General features: G+C 41.5%; 1 protein-coding gene across 1 annotated transcript in view; it reads left to right on the top strand.

The window, feature by feature from the left end:
• cachd1 (cache domain containing 1) overlaps positions 1–21,861 on the top strand; it is a 101,357-nt gene that overhangs the window by 25,357 nt on the left and 54,139 nt on the right. Inside the window, exons 2-3 of the mRNA XM_082510092.1 lie at positions 10,127–10,189; positions 19,503–19,651. Of these exons, the coding sequence (XP_082366218.1) occupies positions 10,127–10,189; positions 19,503–19,651 (212 nt within the window). The remainder of the gene's footprint in view (positions 1–10,126; positions 10,190–19,502; positions 19,652–21,861) is intronic.

Here is a 21,861-nt window from a genome sequence, read left to right as displayed (position 1 = left end):
TTTTCAATGCACCACAGCACCCTATAGCTGACAGGCTTCACCCTCCCAGTGCATTAGACTGGAGGACACACTGGAGAAAGTCCAGTCAGAATTTATCAGTACAGGCACCGGCTCCCCTCACACACCCCAGCATATGTCAGGTGAATTATATGTAAAGATTCAAGCTGAAAATATGTCTCCTTTGTTTCCTTTCTTGGAATAGATCAGAGCAGATTTATTACACTTTTGTTTCCCAAGTAGTTTTTATTTTCATTTTTGTGGATTTGCTCATTTCGTCTTAGATTTTATAGATGGAAAATGTTTAGTTTTGCCTTTTTTATGAGTTGAGTGTCAGTTTCAGTTTTTCTTTGAATGTTATCAATAACGGGGCAAAAGCGGGTGACTCACATGTCAGATGCTTAGCATTAAAATTGTCATGTAGACACTCCAAGTCTAAATAAACACTGAAAATGAGAAAATGATCTTATTTCTTATTTTTGTGAGTGCATAATGTTTTTATTTATTTTTTTATTTTATTTTAGACAAATTTGTTTTTTTATATACCTCTGGTTTTACTTTTTGGTTTCAGTTTTCACTAATGCAAAAAAAGTGGCATTTTTCTCAGTTCCTCAGAAATCCTACATATAATTTACCAAAATATCAACAATAATTACCCCCCCCCCCCCCCCCCCCCAAAAAAAAAAATAAAAATAAAATAAATTAAAAGTTAAAAATTTGGCCATTTCCAAAGAACTTTCATCAGTACAGAACTAGATCACAGTTAATCTCTACTGCAATCCAGATTTATGGATTTCTGCAGGTAAAGCCACATTAACTTTGTTTCTGCACTCTCCTTTGCTCTTCGTCATAGTTTTGTTTCGTTTTAGTTTTTGTAGAACAGGAACAGTGGGCTAATAAGGATAACTTAACTTCTGAAGCTTTGGTCTTGAGATAAACCTTCAGTGCTTGGGCCTGGAGAGCTGCCGGGCTGAATAAATGTGAAGAATTTAGAATGGACATCAGGACTGTTCCAAGTGCATCCTGGGAATGAAAGCTTTCCTTAAAAAAAGCTGTTTTATGGAGATATAAAATCTAGGTGTATGCAGTCCTCCCAGCACACACACACACTTTTCTAACATAAACATTCAGAGGACATAACTACATGTTGAGAAAATTGAAAATGCTACCCCAGTCAATCCGAAAATGGTGAACTGCAAAGAAGCCTTTGAAAAGCAGCTAAAGTGCACGCTTGCACTCCCCACACTAACACAGTGTGTGGGCTTGGGCTTTGGGGCTATCGCCTCAGGTTGTCTGTTAGTTAGATTCACACAAATTAATTTGGCCCTAACCCCACCCCAATGCAGCAACAAGCAGTTGGCAGACACTGACGGACGGTCATTTAATTAACCGACCTGCTCCACTGGGTTGAAATGGAGACGCACTTAATTAGTGAGGGTTTGGTTTCTCTATGGCCATTATACTGGCATTTAGAGATCCATCTTTGACATGCCTTTTCTTACTGTACTCCCTCCCTCTTCTCCTCCTCTTTCATGGTTGAAGGCATTTTTTTTTTTTTTTTTTTTTTTTACATTGATGCATAGAAATGAATCAAAAAAGTAAGACTGGATCTTTGACAGGCTTAACATACTTTTAAACAAAAAACAAAAAAAAACAAAAAACCCCAAGCCTTGTAAACAGCTTGTAAAAGTTTAACCTGAGAAGATTGGATAGCCATAGCTGTGACATTATCAGTCAGGAGCTACTTATAGGACTTGGATTGGTCTGATCTGGCTGTGAATTAACAGACCGGCGTGGTGAGATGGTGATTGTGTAAATGGTGTGAATTCCTTGCAGCATGGTTCGATCATTTTTAATTCCCATCTAATCACATTTATTTTACTGATTTGAATAATAATAAAAGTGCTTTTATTTCGTTAATATGCGGCATTTGGCTCTGACTAGAGAAGTGCTTTTAATATTTGGCTTCTCACTGAGCTGCAGATAGTTAGAATTAAAAGGAGCTTCGTCATATTTTGTAAAACATTGCTGTTAGTGCACCAGGTTTACCCCCAAAGGAAATGCATACGTCCTTAGGCTTTCTACTTCTCTTCTTCTGACCTGTGTGTTGTGGAGCTGCAAACTGCAGGTATAATTATTTCAGCCCTTTTTGGCTGCCTTGGGAAAATACAAAAATTGGGCTCCTGCTCTCTCTTCCTTGCCTTTCCTCCTCCAGTTGCCTGTTTCCTGACTTTGTAGCATTCAGAAAAAAAAAAGAATATGGGAGGCGAGGATGGGGATAAACACATGGCAAGGGTCTGGGGGAAAACAAACACACGTGCACACACATCAGAGGAGGAACTCTAATGCTGCATCCTCGGCCCCCAGCCCTCTGTAGTGCCATGAGCTGGGAGTTGGCTGGGAAGCAGGGAGGAAGCAAGGGAGAGGGTAAAAAAAGGAGAGAAGCTGTGTACCAGCAGCATGGAGGAAGAAGCCGTTACTGTCCCTTGGGCTTTAATATTAAGCCTTTATCTGTCAGCTATATGGAAACCAGTCTCTCTGGCCCTACAGCTCCAACACATCTACACAGGCTGGATTTAAATTGTCTGTGGATGAATGTGACCTTCACCTTCATGGAGATTTCTTACAGTAGATTGAGCAACACACATGTACAAAGGCACTCTGCAGTTTCTATTTTTTATAGCAGTCATACCTATTTGATTCAGCTGGCACATGGTGAATATGAATTTGTGTCTCAGTGAGGCTCCCAGTTTGCCCTGTAGTGTGTTCACCGATGAACCACGGACCACTAAAGACAGCCCTGAAGACAGGATTAGAGAGAGAGAGAGAGAGAGAGAGAGAGTGTGTGTGTGTGTGTGTGTGTGTGCGCATCTTTGTATACAGGCTTGCTTGTGCAATTCCAGCCCCACTCTTTGAAGATCGATGAATTGCTAATATGTTCATTCCCAATCTGACGACTTCTGCTTCTTATCTTCCTTATTTTTTGCCTTTCTGTAATTTTTATTCTCCGCAGTCTTTTTCTTTACTACTAGTTTTTCCTTTTTGAAAAAAAAAAAACCTACACGAATGACTCTCTAAGTCTCCATCATGTGGTTGGTGTCATCAGTCTTCTGTCTGGATTTTCTTCCCTACATCCCTGGGAACAGAAGACTCACTTTTAAGTAAGAAGAGCCTCTTATGGTAGTTTGACATCCCCAAGAGGGCCTGACTGAGGAGATGAAGTGGTAGAGCTAATTAAATGGATACATATGGTTCCAGTGTTGATATGAGATGGGTGCAAAGAGGATGCAAAAGTTAAGGAGAAACCTAAGGGAGTCTGCTTTAGAACTGCAAAAGGCTGTGACGTGTTAATCATTTTCTCTTCCTGCAACTGAGAAAATAAATAAAGCAGTGAAAAAGTTTAAAGGAGTCAGATATTCTCATAAGTGAGGGCAGTATTTCCCTGTATGTCTCAGCCTACATGAATTATCCACAGTAAATGTACCATAGCTCTGAAAAGCTACCAAGTCCCTATATTTAGTTAGTGGAAGCTTACAGTTTGAGCTTCCACTAAGGTTTGGGCATTCCTGGGAACCACTCATCTGTGTCTAGGATTAACCCCATGGTGAATGGCTTTAAAATCTGGCCTAATGAGTCGAAGGCTGGAGCTCTGCAATCAATGCACAAGTCATCTGAATGCAATGCTTCCCATGTAGAGCCAGGGTTAGCCTTTTTGATGTGTCGTTAGAGACATGCGTTTTGGACCTTGCAGCAGTGCAATAAAATCTAAATGTTATGTATGGATGACATTTTGTCACTAAAGGCAAATGTTATTTAAAAAAACTCTTTTATCACAAATTTTAAACGTAAGACAATTTGGTATGTTAGTGGCAAGGGAAAACATTTACTGTTGTGTGAACTTTAACCAAGGGATAATTCAAAAAAGTGTTTTGAATTAGAATTATTTTGTGAAAACAAAACGCCAAAAAGGACCAGGAGAAGTATATTAGCCCCCTGCAAAACTGACTGTTATTGAGCTATAGCACAGACCATTGCTGTGCAATGATGTGCTTTAATTTTGTAGTGCTCACAGCTTGTGAAATGAAGCTGAAACTGAGGCGTATGTTATTTACACACAGACAAACTTCAGCAAAGCAAGATAAATCAGTTAAGGCTTGCTCACAAAACATGAGATTGATATACAAAGTTATCACAGCATATCCAAGTGTCACAAACTGGAGTGAGAAATATCAAGAAGTATCAAAGAGAGCCACACAGCGCGGAACAAGCCTGACAGAGGAAGAAAGTAGAAGTAGTGAGAGATGTGTCTAAAGACCTCAGAACAACTGCCAAGACACTACTGAATGACTTGCCATGTCAGGAATTGTAGTCTCAATGATGAAAATCATTAGACCCCTATGCAGGAATGGACCGTGAGGTTGCAGACCAAGAAAAGCTCCACTCCTACAAAAGATGCCCCTTTAAGTTAGACTGAGGAATGTTAAAGACAGCCTGGTGAGAGATTATACTTAATGGAAGCACATCCTTTGGTCCAATGTGACAAAATTAGAGCTCTTTGACCTAAGAGATGATATAGCGAAAGAATGGAGGAGTGTACAGCCCAAAAAACAGTGAAACACAAGGGTGGGAGCATTATGCTGTGGGAAAGCCTTAGTGTGTGTAGAACTATCAATCTCCTCAAGGTGAAAGGAAGCATAGAGATAGAATTTGTCAGGATATGTGAATGAAACTTAAAACAACTTATCAAGCAAAAAAGATACCCAACTGAAAATTGGCATCAGGGGAGCTAATAATTTTGAAGCAAATTTAAAAAAAGAGTGTAAGCATTCAAAATAAAACGAGGATGTTTGGAAAAGGTGGTCCTCCCTGAGCCTGGTTCTGTCAGAGGTTTCTTCCTGTTAAATGGGAGTTTTTCCTTCCCACTGTTGCCAAGTGCCTGCTCATAGGGGTCATCTTTTCATTGGTCTTTTCTCTCTATTATGATAGTGTCTTCACCTTACAATTTAAAACACAGGGATCTGTTTTTGTGATTTAACACTCTATAAATAAAACTCAATTGAATGAAAGTATTAAAATAAAAAACACACACACACGGTTAAACATTAACACAGTTCCAAAGTTTCCACTAGAATGCTCTTTGTTTGAAAAAGGTCTTGTTTAACCTTCCCCTTGTGCATCAGACATCTAAAATGAACATTTGTGTCATTTTCTGGTATTTGTAATTTGTCTTCTTTCATGATGCTGAGGTTTACCCAACAGAGTAAGCTACAAGGTGTGTAGGGAAGTCTGAGTGTCCCCTGGTACTCCAGTTTTGTGCATGTGTGATTGTGGGTCACAGGAGGCCACAGGACCGTGGTGGCCCGAGCAGCCTCAGGCGTCTCAGGTTTCAGAGCTGAGCATTCCTCTCCAGCTGCTCCATAGCTGTGAAAACCGCAAAGCAGCTCTAACAACAAACACTCTAGGCACTGGGGGGAAAGCCGGCTAACCTGTGGCTAATCAGCAACAACCGCTCTGCTCTCTTCAGGATTTGTTCGCAATTTCTCAAGATTGCTTGCTAAATGGAAAAACACGTAGTTCCCCTTCACAGTGCCTACTCCTCCCCCTTTCTCCTTCTCTTTTGTTATTGCAGTCTTTAAGTTTTAAAAGTGATTGCTGCTAAGTGGCGGAAGCTCTGTTTGAGTGTACTTTGGTCGTGTTTATTTGACAGTTCCATGTATTGGACCTTCGTCCCCCACCCACCCAAGAAGGGCGTGGAACTGTAGACTGTCTGGGCTTGGTGTTGCACTTTGCAAATAACTCAGTAGTGAAATGTGCTCGTGTGTTTGTAATAACACAATTAAAGTGTTTTGTGTGTTAGTGACTTGCTCTGTAAAATGAAATGAATATGCACAAAAGCAATCACTAGTAACGAGGACCACTGACTCCCATTTACACACTCAAAACTCAAAATTGTGTGTTTATTCCAGCCAGTGTTTATAAGCCATATTGGAAATAATTGAATTGTCAGAAATGTCATTTCATACTTAATCTACCAGTATAAGCTGAAAAGACTCATTATGAATCAGAAGAGAGCATTGTGCAGAGGTTTCAGCGAACAGTTGTATCTGTTTGTGTGTCTCTATCACTGGCTGACAATATTTGTCCTTTTTATTAGATTACATTATTTCCTAGTTAGAGTGGCAAATATTTGCTGATTTTCTGCTTTCTATTACTTTAATCCCCCCATCCCAAAACAAGTCTCTTGGTCTTCTTCTGTCCAACACCCTTTATTAGTACATAAGCATTGGAGCCCTCCCCCCATCCTGTAATCATCCTTTGTTGTGTTTCTAACTTGAAACTTCCAGCACAGTTCCAATTACAATGGGAAGAAAGGGAGGAAAGCATGCATAGATTATATAGGCAAAAGTGTTTGGCCGTACCGCGTAATCATTTTCTTTCTGGACTTTGGCCTGGGCCTTGTAGTTGCAGTGAAAAGAAATCTTTGTGCCTCCCAAGACATTTTTGGATGATTTTCTGCTTCCAATGTTGTGGGAACAGTTCTGTCTCAGCATGATTTTGCCCCAGTGCATAAAACATGGTCCATGAAGGCACGGTTGGATGAGTTTGGTGTGGAAGAACTTAACTGACCCCCACAAAGCCCCGACCTCAACCCCGTCAAACACCTTTTGGATGAACTAGAATGGAGAATGGGAGTATTCGAAGTCACAATGCCAAAATTTTTTCCATAGACACGCTCTCTAAAATCTTATGGCAAGCCTTAGCAGAAGAACAAATGCTGTTATAGGTACAAAAGGGTGGGTGAATTTTAGAAAAAGCTAATGCGGGTGTTGTGTGTAGGTGGCCCAATACTTTTCTTGTTGTACTGTATGTTCCAAGTGTTAAAGGAAAGGTTCCTCTGATGCTGAGGCACAATATCTCCAATAATAAAATGTCTTAAAGCGTAAACTGCTTGACAACTGAGCTCACTTTGTCACCAGATATACCCTGAAACAGAGACATGTCTAACTATGGCATAAGTCCATAGTAACACAAATCCAGGTTTAGTTTATTTAAGTTGCAATCTGGGTAATTGGTGTCCTCTGGAATGTGTCTGACAAAAGGTGTGGACAGGCATCAGGAAATGGTTGGAGTGTAGAAACCAGACAATTTAAGGCTTTGTGTACGGTGGGGCAGCTTACCGTGAAACACCTGCCCGCCTGCTGCCTCAACACAAACATTAGTTGTACTGTGTTTGTAGCTGACACATGGCACCGGTGTCTGTGTTTAACAAGTGTGTATGTGTAAATAAGTAGGAGAAAAAGAGAGAGAGAGCAAATATACAAGACTCGAGAGACCATCTGAATAAATGTCTGCATGTTTCTGTGTGTCAGAGCAGGTCCGTATTTAGGCGGCTCATATAATGTTTTTCTGGGGCTCTCTGAGTGCTGAGGTCACAGCCGGACTCATTTTCTCCATGCCTTAATGCACCACTCCACATCCTCTCTGCTCAACAATATAAATCAGGAACTGTTAAAAATGTTTCAGCCTAGAAGGCGAAGGGAGGGAAATTTAACATCATCTTGCAATTCGAGCTCATAAAAACCTTCATTTTTATGCTACGGCTGACTTCTAGACTCGGGCAGGCGTTTCCCCTCCCAACTGAGAAACTGATGCAGTTGACAGGACTATGTTTTGGCAGGTAGTCAGGTTTATCATTCTCTCTGGGCCGCTAATAAAATGGATCCAGACGCACTCGTCTCAACAGAGTAATGCAACAGCACTACAGCCGGTGTTTACCTTGTCTTTTTTTTTTTCTCTTTCCTCCTCATCTCTTGATTGATGAAGATAGCTGGATGCTATTAATTCAGTGTAGTCTCACAGCATCATCATGCAACAACGGGAACCCCCCCATATAACTTCTTCTTCATCCAACTTGTAGGTGTTTCAAAACTCAGAGAAGTAACATTAATGATGCTTTCACTATATTCACACGAGCCAAGGAGCCAAAATATGCAACAGGCTGCCTGAACCCTGCAACTAAACGCTGGATGGAATGTAACTATTCTTAGCTGACACTGTTTGACAAATCCAAATATCTGGTCTTAGAAAAATCTTCTCACGTGGCTTTTTTTTGTTTTGTAATTGTGCTAGCATATTCTGCTCTAGAGTGTACTTTCTTGATTTCAGTTTTAAACACAAACAGCCAATCAAGGAGCACTAAATACAGGCGGCAAGAAAATGCAGACTAACATTCACCTCACTGTAATTTAAAGTATTATAAAAAATAAAGGGAATGAGGTTCCGATTGAAGAATTGGCCTCAAATTCTTTTGAGACTTTTTCCAGTTCTGGCTGCAGCGGACACATTTACAGGGAGTGCAGAATTATTAGGCAAATGAGTATTTTGTCCACATCATCCTCTTCATGCATGTTGTCTTACTCCAAGCTGTATAGGCTTGAAAGCCTACTACCAATTAAGCATATTAGGTGATGTGCATCTCTGTAATGAGAAGGGGTGTGGTCTAATAACATCAACACCCTATATCAGGTGTGCATAATTATTAGGCAACTTCCTTTCCTTTGGCAAAATGGGTCAAAAGAAGGACTTGACAGGCTCAGAAAAGTCAAAAATGGTGAGATATCTTGCAGAGGGATGCAGCAGTCTCAAAATTGCAAAGCTTCTGAAGCGTGATCATCGAACAATCAAGCGTTTCATTCAAAATAGTCAACAGGGTCGCAAGAAGCGTGTGGAAAAACCAAGGCGCAAAATAACTGCCCATGAACTGAGAAAAGTCAAGCGTGCAGCTGCCAAGATGCCACTTGCCACCAGTTTGGCCATATTTCAGAGCTGCAACATCACTGGAGTGCCCAAAAGCACAAGGTGTGCAATACTCAGAGACATGGCCAAGGTAAGAAAGGCTGAAAGACGACCACCACTGAACAAGACACACAAGCTGAAACGTCAAGACTGGGCCAAGAAATATCTCAAGACTGGTTTTTCTAAGGTTTTATGGACTGATGAAATGAGAGTGAGTCTTGATGGGCCAGATGGATGGGCCCGTGGTTGGATTGGTAAAGGGCAGAGAGCTCCAGTCCGACTCAGACGCCAGCAAGGTGGAGGTGGAGTACTGGTTTGGGCTGGTATCATCAAAGATGAGCTTGTGGGGCCTTTTCGGGTTGAGGATGGAGTCAAGCTCAACTCCCAGTCCTACTGCCAGTTTCTGGAAGACACCTTCTTCAAGCAGTGGTACAGGAAGAAGTCTGCATCCTTCAAGAAAAACATGATTTTCATGCAGGACAATGCTCCATCACACGCGTCCAAGTACTCCACAGCGTGGCTGGCAAGAAAGGGTATAAAAGAAGAAAAACTAATGACATGGCCTCCTTGTTCACCTGATCTGAACCCCATTGAGAACCTGTGGTCCATCATCAAATGTGAGATTTACAAGGAGGGAAAACAGTACACCTCTCTGAACAGTGTCTGGGAGGCTGTGGTTGCTGCTGCACGCAATGTTGATGGTGAACAGATCAAAACACTGACAGAATCCATGGATGGCAGGCTTTTGAGTGTCCTTGCAAAGAAAGGTGGCTATATTGGTCGCTGATTTGTTTTTGTTTTGTTTTTGAATGTCAGAAATGTATATTTGTGAATGTGGAGATGTTATATTGGTTTCACTGGTAAAAATAAATAATTGAAATGGGTATATATTTGTTTTTTGTTAAGTTGCCTAATAATTATGCACAGTAATAGTCACCTGCACACACAGATATCCCCCTAAAATAGCTAAAACTAAAAACAAACTAAAAACTACTTCCAAAAACATTCAGCTTTGATATTAATGAGTTTTTTGGGTTCATTGAGAACATGGTTGTTGTTCTATAATAAAATTATTCCTCAAAAATACAACTTGCCTAATAATTCTGCACTCCCTGTAGTTCTTCACCCAGCCGCGGTGATGGCTTTATTAGAGCTAGAGAACTTAATTAGCTTTAATGCCATGTACGCAGGAACAGGTCCTGGTTTGACTGAGTTTTACAGTTTGTTAATGAAAAAGGTTTCCTTTAAAGTGATGGATTTGAGTTTTTGGATCTCGATCAGCGTTCCTCGTGATCTAACGTCACTCTCTCTGCTTGGTTCCCTCTCTTTACAGAGGATTTTCAGCTCGTTCGTTTACACCGAGAAGACATCAAACGGAGAGACAGAAGTTCAGCAGGTGAGTAACAAAAGCTTCCTCTGTCGTGCGTGCGTGCGTGCGTGTGTGTGTGTGCGCGTGCGTGCCTTCCTGGCCATGCGTGGCGTGCCTGTGCGCGCCATGGACGGTGCCTGTCATGTGCAGAGTTGAGCCCAGCAGCGCTGAACACATGCACCAGCCATCAGAGGAAAAAGGGGGTGTATTAAAATTCTGTGGCTGCTGTCTCATTGGCTTTGAAGTTCTCTGCCTGTTTTTCCACTTGTCTGTGCTCCCTCTCTCATTCCCCCCCCCCCCTCTCTGTCTTCCCATCTCCCTCTGCTCACAATGTGAGCACATAGCTTTCAGTCAGACAGAATAATAAAAAAAGAAAATGAATGATTTGTTTAAAAAAAAAAAAAAAAAGAACCCACCATCCCCCAATCCAAGAGCTTTTTTTGGTCGTGAATTAAAAAAAAACAGTATGCACAGAATCCCTGGCATCCTATGTCACATCAGGCACGATTTGATTTTGTGTGTGTGTGCGTATTTTACTACTGCACGAGGGATCTTGGAAGAGTGACAGTAAACACCAGACTGGTAAACAGCCACCAGCAAGAACAGACAGGTTGATGTTTGTTTGCATTTCTCCCGCGACTATTTCTGTCTGTGCTCCAGTGTGTCATCTCATGCATGTGTTTGCGAAATATATACTATCTCACCTTGCAGGTATTTACGATTCCACAGGCAGCTAAAACTGGCTTTAAAGCGCTCTTCGTCCTTCGTCTCCATAGAAAAGCCGCCTTTCTGAACAGCTTGCAAGCCAACGGCAGTGGTCTCTCATCTTTGAGTGCCTCTTGCTAAGGATAGTCGCAATTATGATCTTTAACACATGTCTCGCTAATTTCAGTTGAACAATTCCAACCTCTGTGTTTCCAGAAAGTCCAACAAAAAACAATAAATCTTAGCTTTCCAACTTGCGTTGCGTGTGGTGTGCTATAACAAGAAGCGATCGCAGAACAAAAGGTCCTCAATGTGGGCTCATTTGTAGCTGCTGTATGTCTGTGTCTGGCTAAGAGAGTGGGCAAAAATTCTCACTGAAACCCTTTTGAGTCGGGCCCCAGCTAATCCAGATGACAGCTCTGGCATAGCTGTGTGTGTCCGTGTCCCCGAGCCAAGCTAGGGCTCAATTAGGATGGTATCTACAGAGGAAGAGAGCAAGAAGAAAGACAGAAGGCAAGGAGCTGCAAAGGGGTCCCCTCTAACAGCTTCGAGTTTCTCCTCTGGAAATGTATTATTTAGACAGGCACACAGATGTCTGTCCCTTTCTGATGACACAGGTTCTCCCTCTTCCTGTCTGGCTTTCTTTCAGTCTTTCCTGTGAGTGTGTTCTCCATGTTGAACACATGCTGTCAGAGTGGTTGTCAATAATTAAAAATGCTGGCAACCATTAATGTTTTATCCTATGCCAGATGTGGCAGATGCTGCCTAAAAAGGAGGCTAAATGTTTGTTTTTTTTCCTTAACAAAAGAAATGACACATTTTTCTAGTTGCCCTAAAAAGTTGATTTTGGTCTTATTCACAGTGGGTCACAGCAGTGGGTTGTACTGCGTGTTTGATTTGGCAGATTTTTATGTATGCTGGATGCCCTTCCTCACACAACCCCAAAGCGATTTTTCTCCTCCAGAGAGCTCTCATTCTTACTTTTTAATATACAGCAGGGCAACCTGAGTAAAACAAAGAGGTCCCTTGTTTGTTTTATATGAATACATGTTTATTCTCTGTTTGTTTGCTTATTTATGTGCTTATTTTATGTGTTTCTTTAAACAACAAAAAAAGAAAAACAGAAAAAATGCCCATCACACACAAAAAGTTGTTAATATAAAACGTGGTATAAAAATTATGTTGTCTGAAATTTGCTATAAAATGTAACATTGTCTAATGCTGGCTCTAAAATTAAAAAAATGTCTATAAATATGTTATACTATAGAATAAGAACGCATTGATGAGGTAGCAGATTAACCACTACCATCGAGTTCATATTATATTATATTTAGCTTATTGTCTGTGCTTGTAAATTTCACTGAGGGAAGCTGTTTATGCTGTAGGGCTCATTCGTGAGATTCCCTAAGGAAAAAAAATCTCATTCATATTTGCTTTTCCCTCCCTTGATGACGTCACAGCAGTGAGTGGTGAGGTCGGGGCCGAAACATTGTGGTATACTAATAAGTACAGCACACACAATACAAACTACAAAATACACAGTGAATAACACTTATTATCTCTGCATCATGGCACGTGGTTGTGGGGGGGACATATTGGGGAGCAAGTGCAAATTTAGTCCTCAAAGCAGGAAAAATGGGCATGCGTAAGAATTTGAGCGAGTTTGACAGCGACTGAATTGTGATGGCTACACAACTGTGTCCAAGCATCTCCAAACCTGCATCTTTTGTGGGGTGTTCCTGGTCAACAGTGCTCAGTAATAATAATGGATTGCATTTATTAGCACTTTTCAAGGCACCCAAAGTGCTTTACAATACCACTATTCATTCACTCTCACATTCACACACTGGTGGAGGCAGCTACGGTTGTAGCCACAGCTGCCCTGGGGCAGACTGACAGAAGCGAGGCTGCCATATTGTGCCATCGGCCCCTCTGGCCATCACCAGTAGGCGGTAGGGTAAAGTGTCTTGCCCAAGGACACAACAACCAGGACAGAGAACCCGGGGATCGAACCGGCGACCTTCCGGTTACAGATGAGCTTCCCAACCCCCTGAACCACTATCAAAAGAGATCCGAGAAAGGAACAGTAGTGTACCAGCGACAGGGTCGTGAGCTGCCCATCAGCCCATGCTGATCCTTGTCCACTGCATAAAGTGCCAACAACGTGCATATGAGCATCAGGTGGCCTGCAATAATGGGTCACTTTTTCTTTTAAACATAATGTGGATGGCTGTGATGTGTGTCTTGCTTACCTGGGGAACACCTGGCGAGCATCTGTTGGATGTGCTGGGTAGACAATTCAGATCCAGGGAGGTCCCGCCCTATAACTTGCAGGTCTTAACCCTTGTAATATCCTCGGGATTCCCATACACTTGTTTGCCATACACCTATGGGTCATTTTTGACCCGAGGACAACACAAGGGAGGAGCTGTTGCTAGATACCACAGTACACCTTCAGACGTGTAGTGGAGTCCATGCCTCGACAGGTCAGGGCTTTTTGGCAGTCAAAAGGGGACCAGCAGAAGTTTGAGGTGGGGTGTCTCATAGCCTTTTCTGTTTTCCTCAATTTCTTTAATCAGTTTTTTTGTGATCATGATTCAGATTGTAGCTGTTGGCTTAAGTAAGTAAAGGCTCAAAAGTCTGTTGGATTTTCTGAAAATGAGAAAAATGAAATTGTACCAGATCCCTTAAAGTATGTGATCAGTACTTTATCCTATATTCATGACCTTAAATCTGCATATCTGAACTCAAATGGGTAGTGTGTGTGCACACTACATTTTCCAATGTTATTGCCGTTCAGTGAGCCACTCTGGCTTCGGGAACGCATTGGAGCTGTCACTCAGCCCAGGCAGAGCCCTTTTCGCGATGTGACATTTAAGAAATGAAAGTAAAAGGACAGCTAAAAATGGTTCTGTTCAAGTCGAGAAATTAGGTTTGGATTATTCCCTCATTTCAGGTGCGAACTGCTAACATTTTATTGGCTTGCCACTATAGTCCTACACTGAGAAGAAAAGTTAGATTGGGTTTCTGTTGGCATATAAGGATAAATGTAAACAACTTTAGCTTGACATCAGATGGTATTTATAGTACATAGTTATAGTCTGCAATACTGTTGTGAACCCGTTCCTAATGTGCAACCCTATTGGTTAATTTCACGCTAACTGTGTTGGTGATTGTTCTTTAAAAGTCATCAGGGCAAGTTTACTATGACTGTAATGCACATCTTCAATATCTTTAGTTGTGCCCAGCTTACTAAAAGATGATTGTTTTGGAGAATGCCTTAAATGTCAATAAGATTTTTTTAAAAATGTAAATCTTCCCTTTCAGTTTCTGTTTCACTGTCTCACTATGCCTAACCTAATCTGGCAGAAGCCTCAAAGCTTCTTTTTAGTCTGATGAATCAGCAGCAAAACCCATCCATGACCTTTTTCAATGTAATTTATCCCAGACAAGATCGGTCAGGTTCTAACAACCCTAACATTGTGTACTTCTCTAAGACAGGTGATCTGTCACACGGCATCTCAGTCTATGCTAAAGTCCAGATTATGGCAGGGCTATTGCAGTGCATATTAGTACATATTATTGCACATGTTGTGTGTGGCTGGTTTTAGTGTTATGGAAATGTATGAGTGAAGCTGAGCGGAACATTAGCATAAAACTGAACCACACCCACGCCGCCACGTTAACAGATTTGAGCCGTCAAATGTTTTGTACTTCATCTCTGAAACGTGCTGCGACTTTAACGTTTTTACAATCGACCTGTTAACCACACATTAAAATGTACTTTCTCCAGTCATGCTGAATACCTACATCATTATGTCCAGAAGGAACGAGTCAGCACTCTAATAGCCTTGGAAAACTTCTCACCCTCATTATAAGCAACAAGTCCTTTATGAGAGGTTCGTTTATCCAAGCAGAGGCGACCCATGCACTGTTAACTTTCTATATAATGGCTGAGGTTTGCAGAATAGACCTGCATCCCGCTTAGTCCTTTACCCCAACATTCCGAAGTAAGTTTTGGTTTGCCACAAATGCCGCTGCCAGCGACTGTGGTTGAAGGCTGACTGGCAAACCTCATTAGGTCCAACACGAGACTTCAACGAACATCCGTTCCACTCAGTCTGCTTTTGTGGCGCAACCAGCCCCACTGGGTGCTGCAAACCCTCCATATGCTGGTTGGATGGGTCAGAGATGGGAGAGAGGAGTTGTATGTTTTGGGGAGAGTGGTTAATCTGCAGAGCACAGGTTGGTTTTGGCTGCACCGGGCAGACTGTAACATGAGCTTGAACTTGCACAGCTAGAAGGTTCTGGTTTCTTTTAAGTCGCTCTGTTAAAACTCGAGCTTTGGTTTCTGAGTGACTTTCCCTCCTCCAGCTATGGAAACACTTCTTAGCGGAACACTGGCCTATTTTTCCTTTTCTTGCAAAGTTCACTTCAACTGATTTTCACTGTGAGTGTGTCCATGTGTGCATTTAAATTCTTGCCCCTGTATGAGTGGTCACGCTGGTGTTCGTGTTCCTTGCGGTGGAAGGTCAATAATTGCGGGCTGTGCCTCAGGCCCCTCCTAAAACCCTTGGAATAGCGGCCAGCTGATTAGGCATACAAGCGGTCAGTGGGTCGTGGTGTATTTCCCTTTTCCTGGATTCAATCTCAGCCATTTTTCAGGCAGCTGTAATTACGGGAACAAAGGGATCCACGTACTGTGGGGAATAAGCCTTTTTCTGTTTTTAACAAGGCTGAGGTGACTCAAAGTGACTTTGGAAAGTATTTACTGATTTGTTTTTCATTCTTAAAATTTACATATAATAGAAAACTATACATTATCTGAAGATTTTGTTACTTTATTTTATCTTTATTTTCTCTAAAATAATTAGATGCCACTTGTGGATTAGTTCGATCTATAAGGTTTTGGACAGTTAGACTTTTTTCTTTTTGATATCAATTTTGCACCAGTATATCACCATAATTTAAAATGTTAAGCTTTTAAGATTTAAAAAGCTCATATTTTGAAGGAAATCTTTTGACAAGCCAAAAGATTTGAAAGTAATTGTAAAATTATTTTTATTTATAACTTTGCATGGCATTCTCCAAAACTGTTAAAAATGATCCTTATTTATCCCATGCTCGGCCTTTGTGCAGCAAGCCATTGATGAAAGAATTCGATTAAGTAGATCCCTCTCTGCCGTCCTTTAATGCTTCCGTAACACTTGGAGCAAACAGTGGTTGGAGACTTCGGTACAATCAGAAATATTATGGCGTATACAATCAACTTGTTGCATGTGAAGACTCTGACCAGCCCTGCAACTGCTCTCAGAAGTGACTTTGGAAGTCAGTCTGCTATACGTTTGCAACTTAATGGGGTGAAGTGCTTTGTGATAATAGGGTGGTTTACTGTGACAAATAGGGAAAAGCGTAAATCTGTTGCCAAATACTGACATAGTTGCTACAAGACAGTGACTGCAATATGAGTGCTTAACAACCTTACTGTAACATATATAAAACAATAGTATAGAAAAATATAACCACAAGGAGTTGAGGACCCATTGAGTCGAGTCACCTATTGTAGAGAGAAGTGTTGCAATTGAATTTGTGCAGACCTACTGCAGAGTGTTGGAAATCTCTCTCTTCTTGTAAATTTGAGTAGACGGCAATTATTTGTAAACCTTAACCAAACACAAATGTTTGGAGACGGGTTGCCAACCGCCAGCCAAACTGTTTGTGAACAAAAGTGCTCACTGAGAGGTTGAGGTTGTTGCCTGGTAAACCTTTGGGTGACTAGTTGGTTGTTACAGCTATTTGCAATTGATCACCGAATTTAATTTTTCTCTCCTAGTCACAAGGGGATTGCCATCCTACTTTTACTTTACTGTGACTGAGCCACAAGACAGCTTTCTTCTGATTGGCTGCTCCTGATTAACGAAAGGTTTGAATGTCAGGTTTGTGCTCTCTTAGCCAAGGCTCTGTCTTAGATGACACATTCAGGATATCCCCTTCCTTCAGCATCATATGGACCCAAGAAACTGAAAATGAGGAATTAGATTGGTCTTAAACCTGAGCTTTTGGCTCACAGAAATTGCTTGCACATACTCTGACATTATTTTTTGGAAAGTTTCACCAGGTTCAACATCCACACCTACCAGTGCACTAGAAATGCTGTAAAAACAATAACAAAGCACAATAGTTCCTCTTTAATAACATGATTCCAAATTATCCTATGCCAAATTATGACCACCAGCATCATAAGACTATCAGTTCACCTTGGCCTGGGACTAAAAGCCGCAGTTACTGTTTATAAATGGCTGAATTTGAATGATTGTACAATCAGAATAGGGAAAAAGGTTTATGGACGATCTGAAGGGGGAGTGAGGAAAAGAAAAAGGCTTGTTAACAGGGCAATTTATAACAGATTACATACATGTCTTGCCTCACATTAGTTAGATGGAAGTTCCAAACAATTCCCCATCTTTTCAAGGTTTTTTTTTTTTTTTTTGGGGCAAACAAAAGCAAGAATAGGAGTGACTGGTGAAGAGCTGCTGGTGTGCTGGTTATTAATGTCCCCCAGGAGGCTGCTACAGAGCTGGTTATTAGTTTCCCCAAAGAGCTGGATCCCTGTTTTGAAAGAGCACTGTGATTTGTGTGCTCAACCAGAGCCTAGTCCTTCAAAGAAAAAGTATAATGTATGCTTGTTCAGGGGGGCAGCATGAAGGGCTCCAGTAAACACAGCTGAATTAGCTGTTGTTGCTGCCTTTGTCTGGAAACCCCATGTTTCTCCTCTGCTTCTCAGTTTCTGTGCATTGGTTTAAAAGTAAATTATACCCTAAAACAGAATTCCAACTGACTGGAAATTTATGGGGATCTTTATATGCATATTTCAAAAACATTTAATATGGTAAAACATTTGATTTTGATTGTGCAAAGTTGTCAGCATAAGGAGATGAGAGAGAGAAAAAAAACGTGCTACGTAAAATGTGTTGCAATAAAATGCATGCATGTTGCAGTTGTTCTTTACCACAAATACTTGCATGCAGCTGCCACAAGCTCCTACGTTTCACTCTAGTTGCACACCTGTTGTATTTTTAGGTGGATTTTCTTAAATTATGCAAGATGTGATTAGTGGAAGTGGAGTGCGTTTGAGTTCTTAAATCCCCATCATTCTGCTATGGTTTAAGCAGGTCCAGATCTGTGCTGCTTTGATATCACTCAGCTTCCTTTTATGAATATTAAGTTGTGTACGTCTGCGCGCATGTGTATTTAGGGGCTCACTTTATGTCAGGATTCTTGGAGGTGTCATTCCCTGTTTACACGTTTATACAACAGCGTACAGCCACACCCCCAACCGACATATTTGGAGTTTCGTAAAAATAGGGCTGAATGAAGCAAATGAGCTGTGTCAAGCTGAGGACATGGGTGACATTGTTTGTAGTACTTTTCTTGTGCCTTAGAACAGTCCTTTTTCTGATGTTTCTTTTATTTTTATATATATAAATTGTAGGAGCGCCAAACATAGACGTTATCCATTTATATTAAAAGAAGGCTGAGAGGAAAGCTGAGGTGATTGTCAAACAAACTTCTTTAAGGACAAAGCAGCAAAAAGACAAAGAGAGAGAAAAGATAACAAGATTCAGTGAGAAAGAAGCCACAAAAACTCATGGCTCCTTTTGATTAGCAGCATTTACTTGCATATGCCACTGCAGGGGGAAAAGGAAATAGTCAATCAGTCATGGAAGTAAACACACATGGAAGTAAACTGTTTGGACCTCCCACAAACTGTTAAACACGGATAAACTATTTAAAATATTAAAAGGCATTGCTTGTATTTGTGTCTTTGTAAAAGCTCCGCAATCTGTGTTATTGACTGCAAAGTTCTGTTTGACTGTTTCACTTGAGAATGTGAACAATTTCAGGTAAACGTTCACAGGTGTACAAACTGTTTGAAGTACACTTTTGCATTGCAGTATGAAACCACACATTTGCTGCAATGGTGAATTGTTGTTATCAGGCTGATGAATAGCTTTTCTGACCAATCAATTTTCACTCTGTTGTTGCAAAGTGAAGTGGTTATAAGAAACAAATGTGTGCGATCCGAGAACTAGCACCATTAATCATGTTTCGTACTATCAACAAAAATGTAGTGGTTTACACAAGCCAAAGATCCCCTTTGGGGATCAGGAAGGGCGCCTGGTGTAAAAAGTCTCCCTAATCAAACATGTGGTTCTACCTTGTGGAGCAGCTCTTTTTAAATAAGGAATTCTTTCAACTATCAGCAAAAAGAGTGCTATCAAAACTTATGTCATTGTCTCACATCTGTGGGTTGTAATCCCAGGGGGAGGAAATGTGTGACTGAATTTTTAGCAAATGGGATCCCACCATACTCCTGAACTACATTCCCGTCTTTGGCGCCATATTTGGCCCCTGATTTAGATCTAAGTGGGAAACTTGAGCCACACAAACGTGCTGTTAATATGAATTCGCCTCTCCTTGCACTGCCACTTGGAATCACGCAGACCAAGTAGCTGGTAGTTTTAAATGCAAAGTTGTCTGTTGGATTAGGCATGTGGGAATGGGGCGGGGGTTATTTATGTGTCACCATTAGTTTTTGTCTTATTGACACAGTTTTCATTTTTCCTTTGTGCAGCTGGCCAAGAAGATTCGGGAGAAGTTTAACAGATACCTGGATGTGGTGAACAGGAACAAGCAGGTGGTGGAAGCCTCGTACACCGCCCACCTCACCTCTCCGCTTACTGCCATACAGGACTGCTGCGCCATACCAGCATCAATGATGGAGTGAGTAGCTTTCTCTTTACAATCACTTTACCACTTTTCCTCGTTTCCTTTGTGTGTCTCTCGTAACACGCACACCAAAGTCTCTGCAGGAGGGTTCACTCTGTGCCTGTAAACTCACCTCCCACTGTTAGCACCTGCACTCAAGCTCTCTATGCATTGTTTTATGGGCCAGCTACACACAAATCCCCATTTCTCCCTTGTTTTGATCATCCTTGGATTAGTTATAGCCGTATTTAAATCGCATCATTTGCTGCCTTGAGCTAGCGTCATGCTCTGATTACATGGGAGCTTTTTAAAACTCTAACCATAAGATGGAACAAATTAAAAGGTTGGTTTTACCTCTTCTGCACTGCACCCCAACTACAAGTTTTATGGGACCTGGAGCCAAGGACGGCATGGAGTTATCTATAGAAAAAAACGTGGAGGTTGAATGGCAATTTCAATTTTTGCTTGTTTTTTTTTTTTCTTTTTTTTAAATCGCTTTGATGATAACAGCAGTAATGACCAAAAAAATCCAGTCGGGCTCTACTGGGTTAATATAATATATATAGCACAAATAAGAGAAGTTTTTGGGGGAAAATGCCTACATATATATTTAAAGCTGAGCTTTGGATTAAATCTGTCAGAGTTAAGTCCTATACTGAGACGGGTTCAAATTGGCCCAGCGTACAGTAGAATCAGATTTTTGGCCAATCATCGGCTCGAGCAGGGGGAAAACACTGTTCAAAGCCGAGCTCGGAGAAAAAGGGAGAAAGTGCCGCTTTCAGTTCTAATCTACAGAGCAGCAGCTGTCTCTTCCCGTCCGCCCTCCTTTCTCCATTTTTGTCCGCCTCCCTCCCCTTTATCAGCCGACGCTACAGGTTACTGCTCTCTGAAGTCTTTGCACCGCAGACTCCACAGACTGCAAGGTCACCTGTCTGTCCACCTGTGATGCAGAGGGAGGGGAGGCGGGTTGTACCTGGCTCAGGGCCATTTGCCACCTGTAGCTGAATTCAGGATGAAACATGTGTGTAACATGTTGTACTTACATGTAACCGTCGTTCACGCAAATGTGCTGCATTATCAGCCCATTATGCGTGCTTAAAATGCAGCTCTAAAACTGTGGACACAGGAAAGAAAAAATGCTGAGGAAAAATTATTATGCAAGACCTGGACGAGAATAATAGAATGATGCAGCGGGAGTTCGCAAGGGGGGGTTGTGGTGTTGGTTGTGGACATACCAAACTGAAGCCGAATCTGATGGATCCCTAACTTCAAAGCCTCTTCCTCGGGGGAGGGGGGGGAAGCAGAGAGCTGTTTTGCTTTCATATATTTGAGCGCTCGCAGTTTAATAAAATATCTAAAACGGCTTATGCCTTATCTTCTAAAAGATAGCGGGTGCTCTGTTTGTTGAATGCGGGGAAAATAATTATTCGCTGATGAAAGTTTTCTTTAAAAACTTCTAGAAAGAATTAAGAGGTTTGGGGAAATCTGGTTTCTCTGCTTGGTTGTGAGGAAAAGCGTCTTGGCTTATGACCTCCGGCGAAACTGCGGCTCGTCTACAATTCCCTTTGTGTACTTGCTCAACAAACAGCGTATGTGTACTTTAATAGGCTTCAGTCATACCAGTAGCAGATAGCTGCTTATGTCTGTTTACAGACTTTATGCTTATCTAACCTAACTGGGTGCTCGCTCGTGGATCTAACAATCTTCTCACTGAAGTCTCTGCGATACAATGTTGTGCATTTCCTGATATATTGAGCGTTACGGCAAAAGCCTGCAGGCAAATAGCTCAACGCTGGAAATGGCCACGGCCTAGACTGGCTCTTTTTATGCAGCATAACATGTCGTATCTGATACAAGCGCAAACTGGGAGGAAAAAGCAACACTGTGCAGTTTCACTTCAAAGTTTTTGGTGTAACCGTTTCTTGACAAAAACATCTACTTCCTCTAAACCTGGGTATTTCAGCCGCCTACAGTGCAGTTTTATATCCTTTCCCAGGCACGTCAAACCCCTGTCACAACTTGCCTAGGGTGACCTGAGTTGATAACATGATAATGACCCACACCTTTTTTCACACCTTGGCTCGTGTGATGACACACATGACCTACAAGTGGGTCAACGACCACCTCCAAAGGGAACGATACCGAATAGGGGTTAAATACCTGGAGCTCTCCAGCTTTTGTTTTTAGAACTGATGAAGCCTCTTGGATGAGCAGAGTGAAGCCGT

This window comes from Aulonocara stuartgranti (assembly GCF_965226115.1).
Source record: "Aulonocara stuartgranti genome assembly, chromosome: 17".
NCBI lineage: Eukaryota > Metazoa > Chordata > Actinopteri > Cichliformes > Cichlidae > Aulonocara > Aulonocara stuartgranti.
This window is presented reverse-complemented; position numbering and strand designations above follow the sequence as displayed.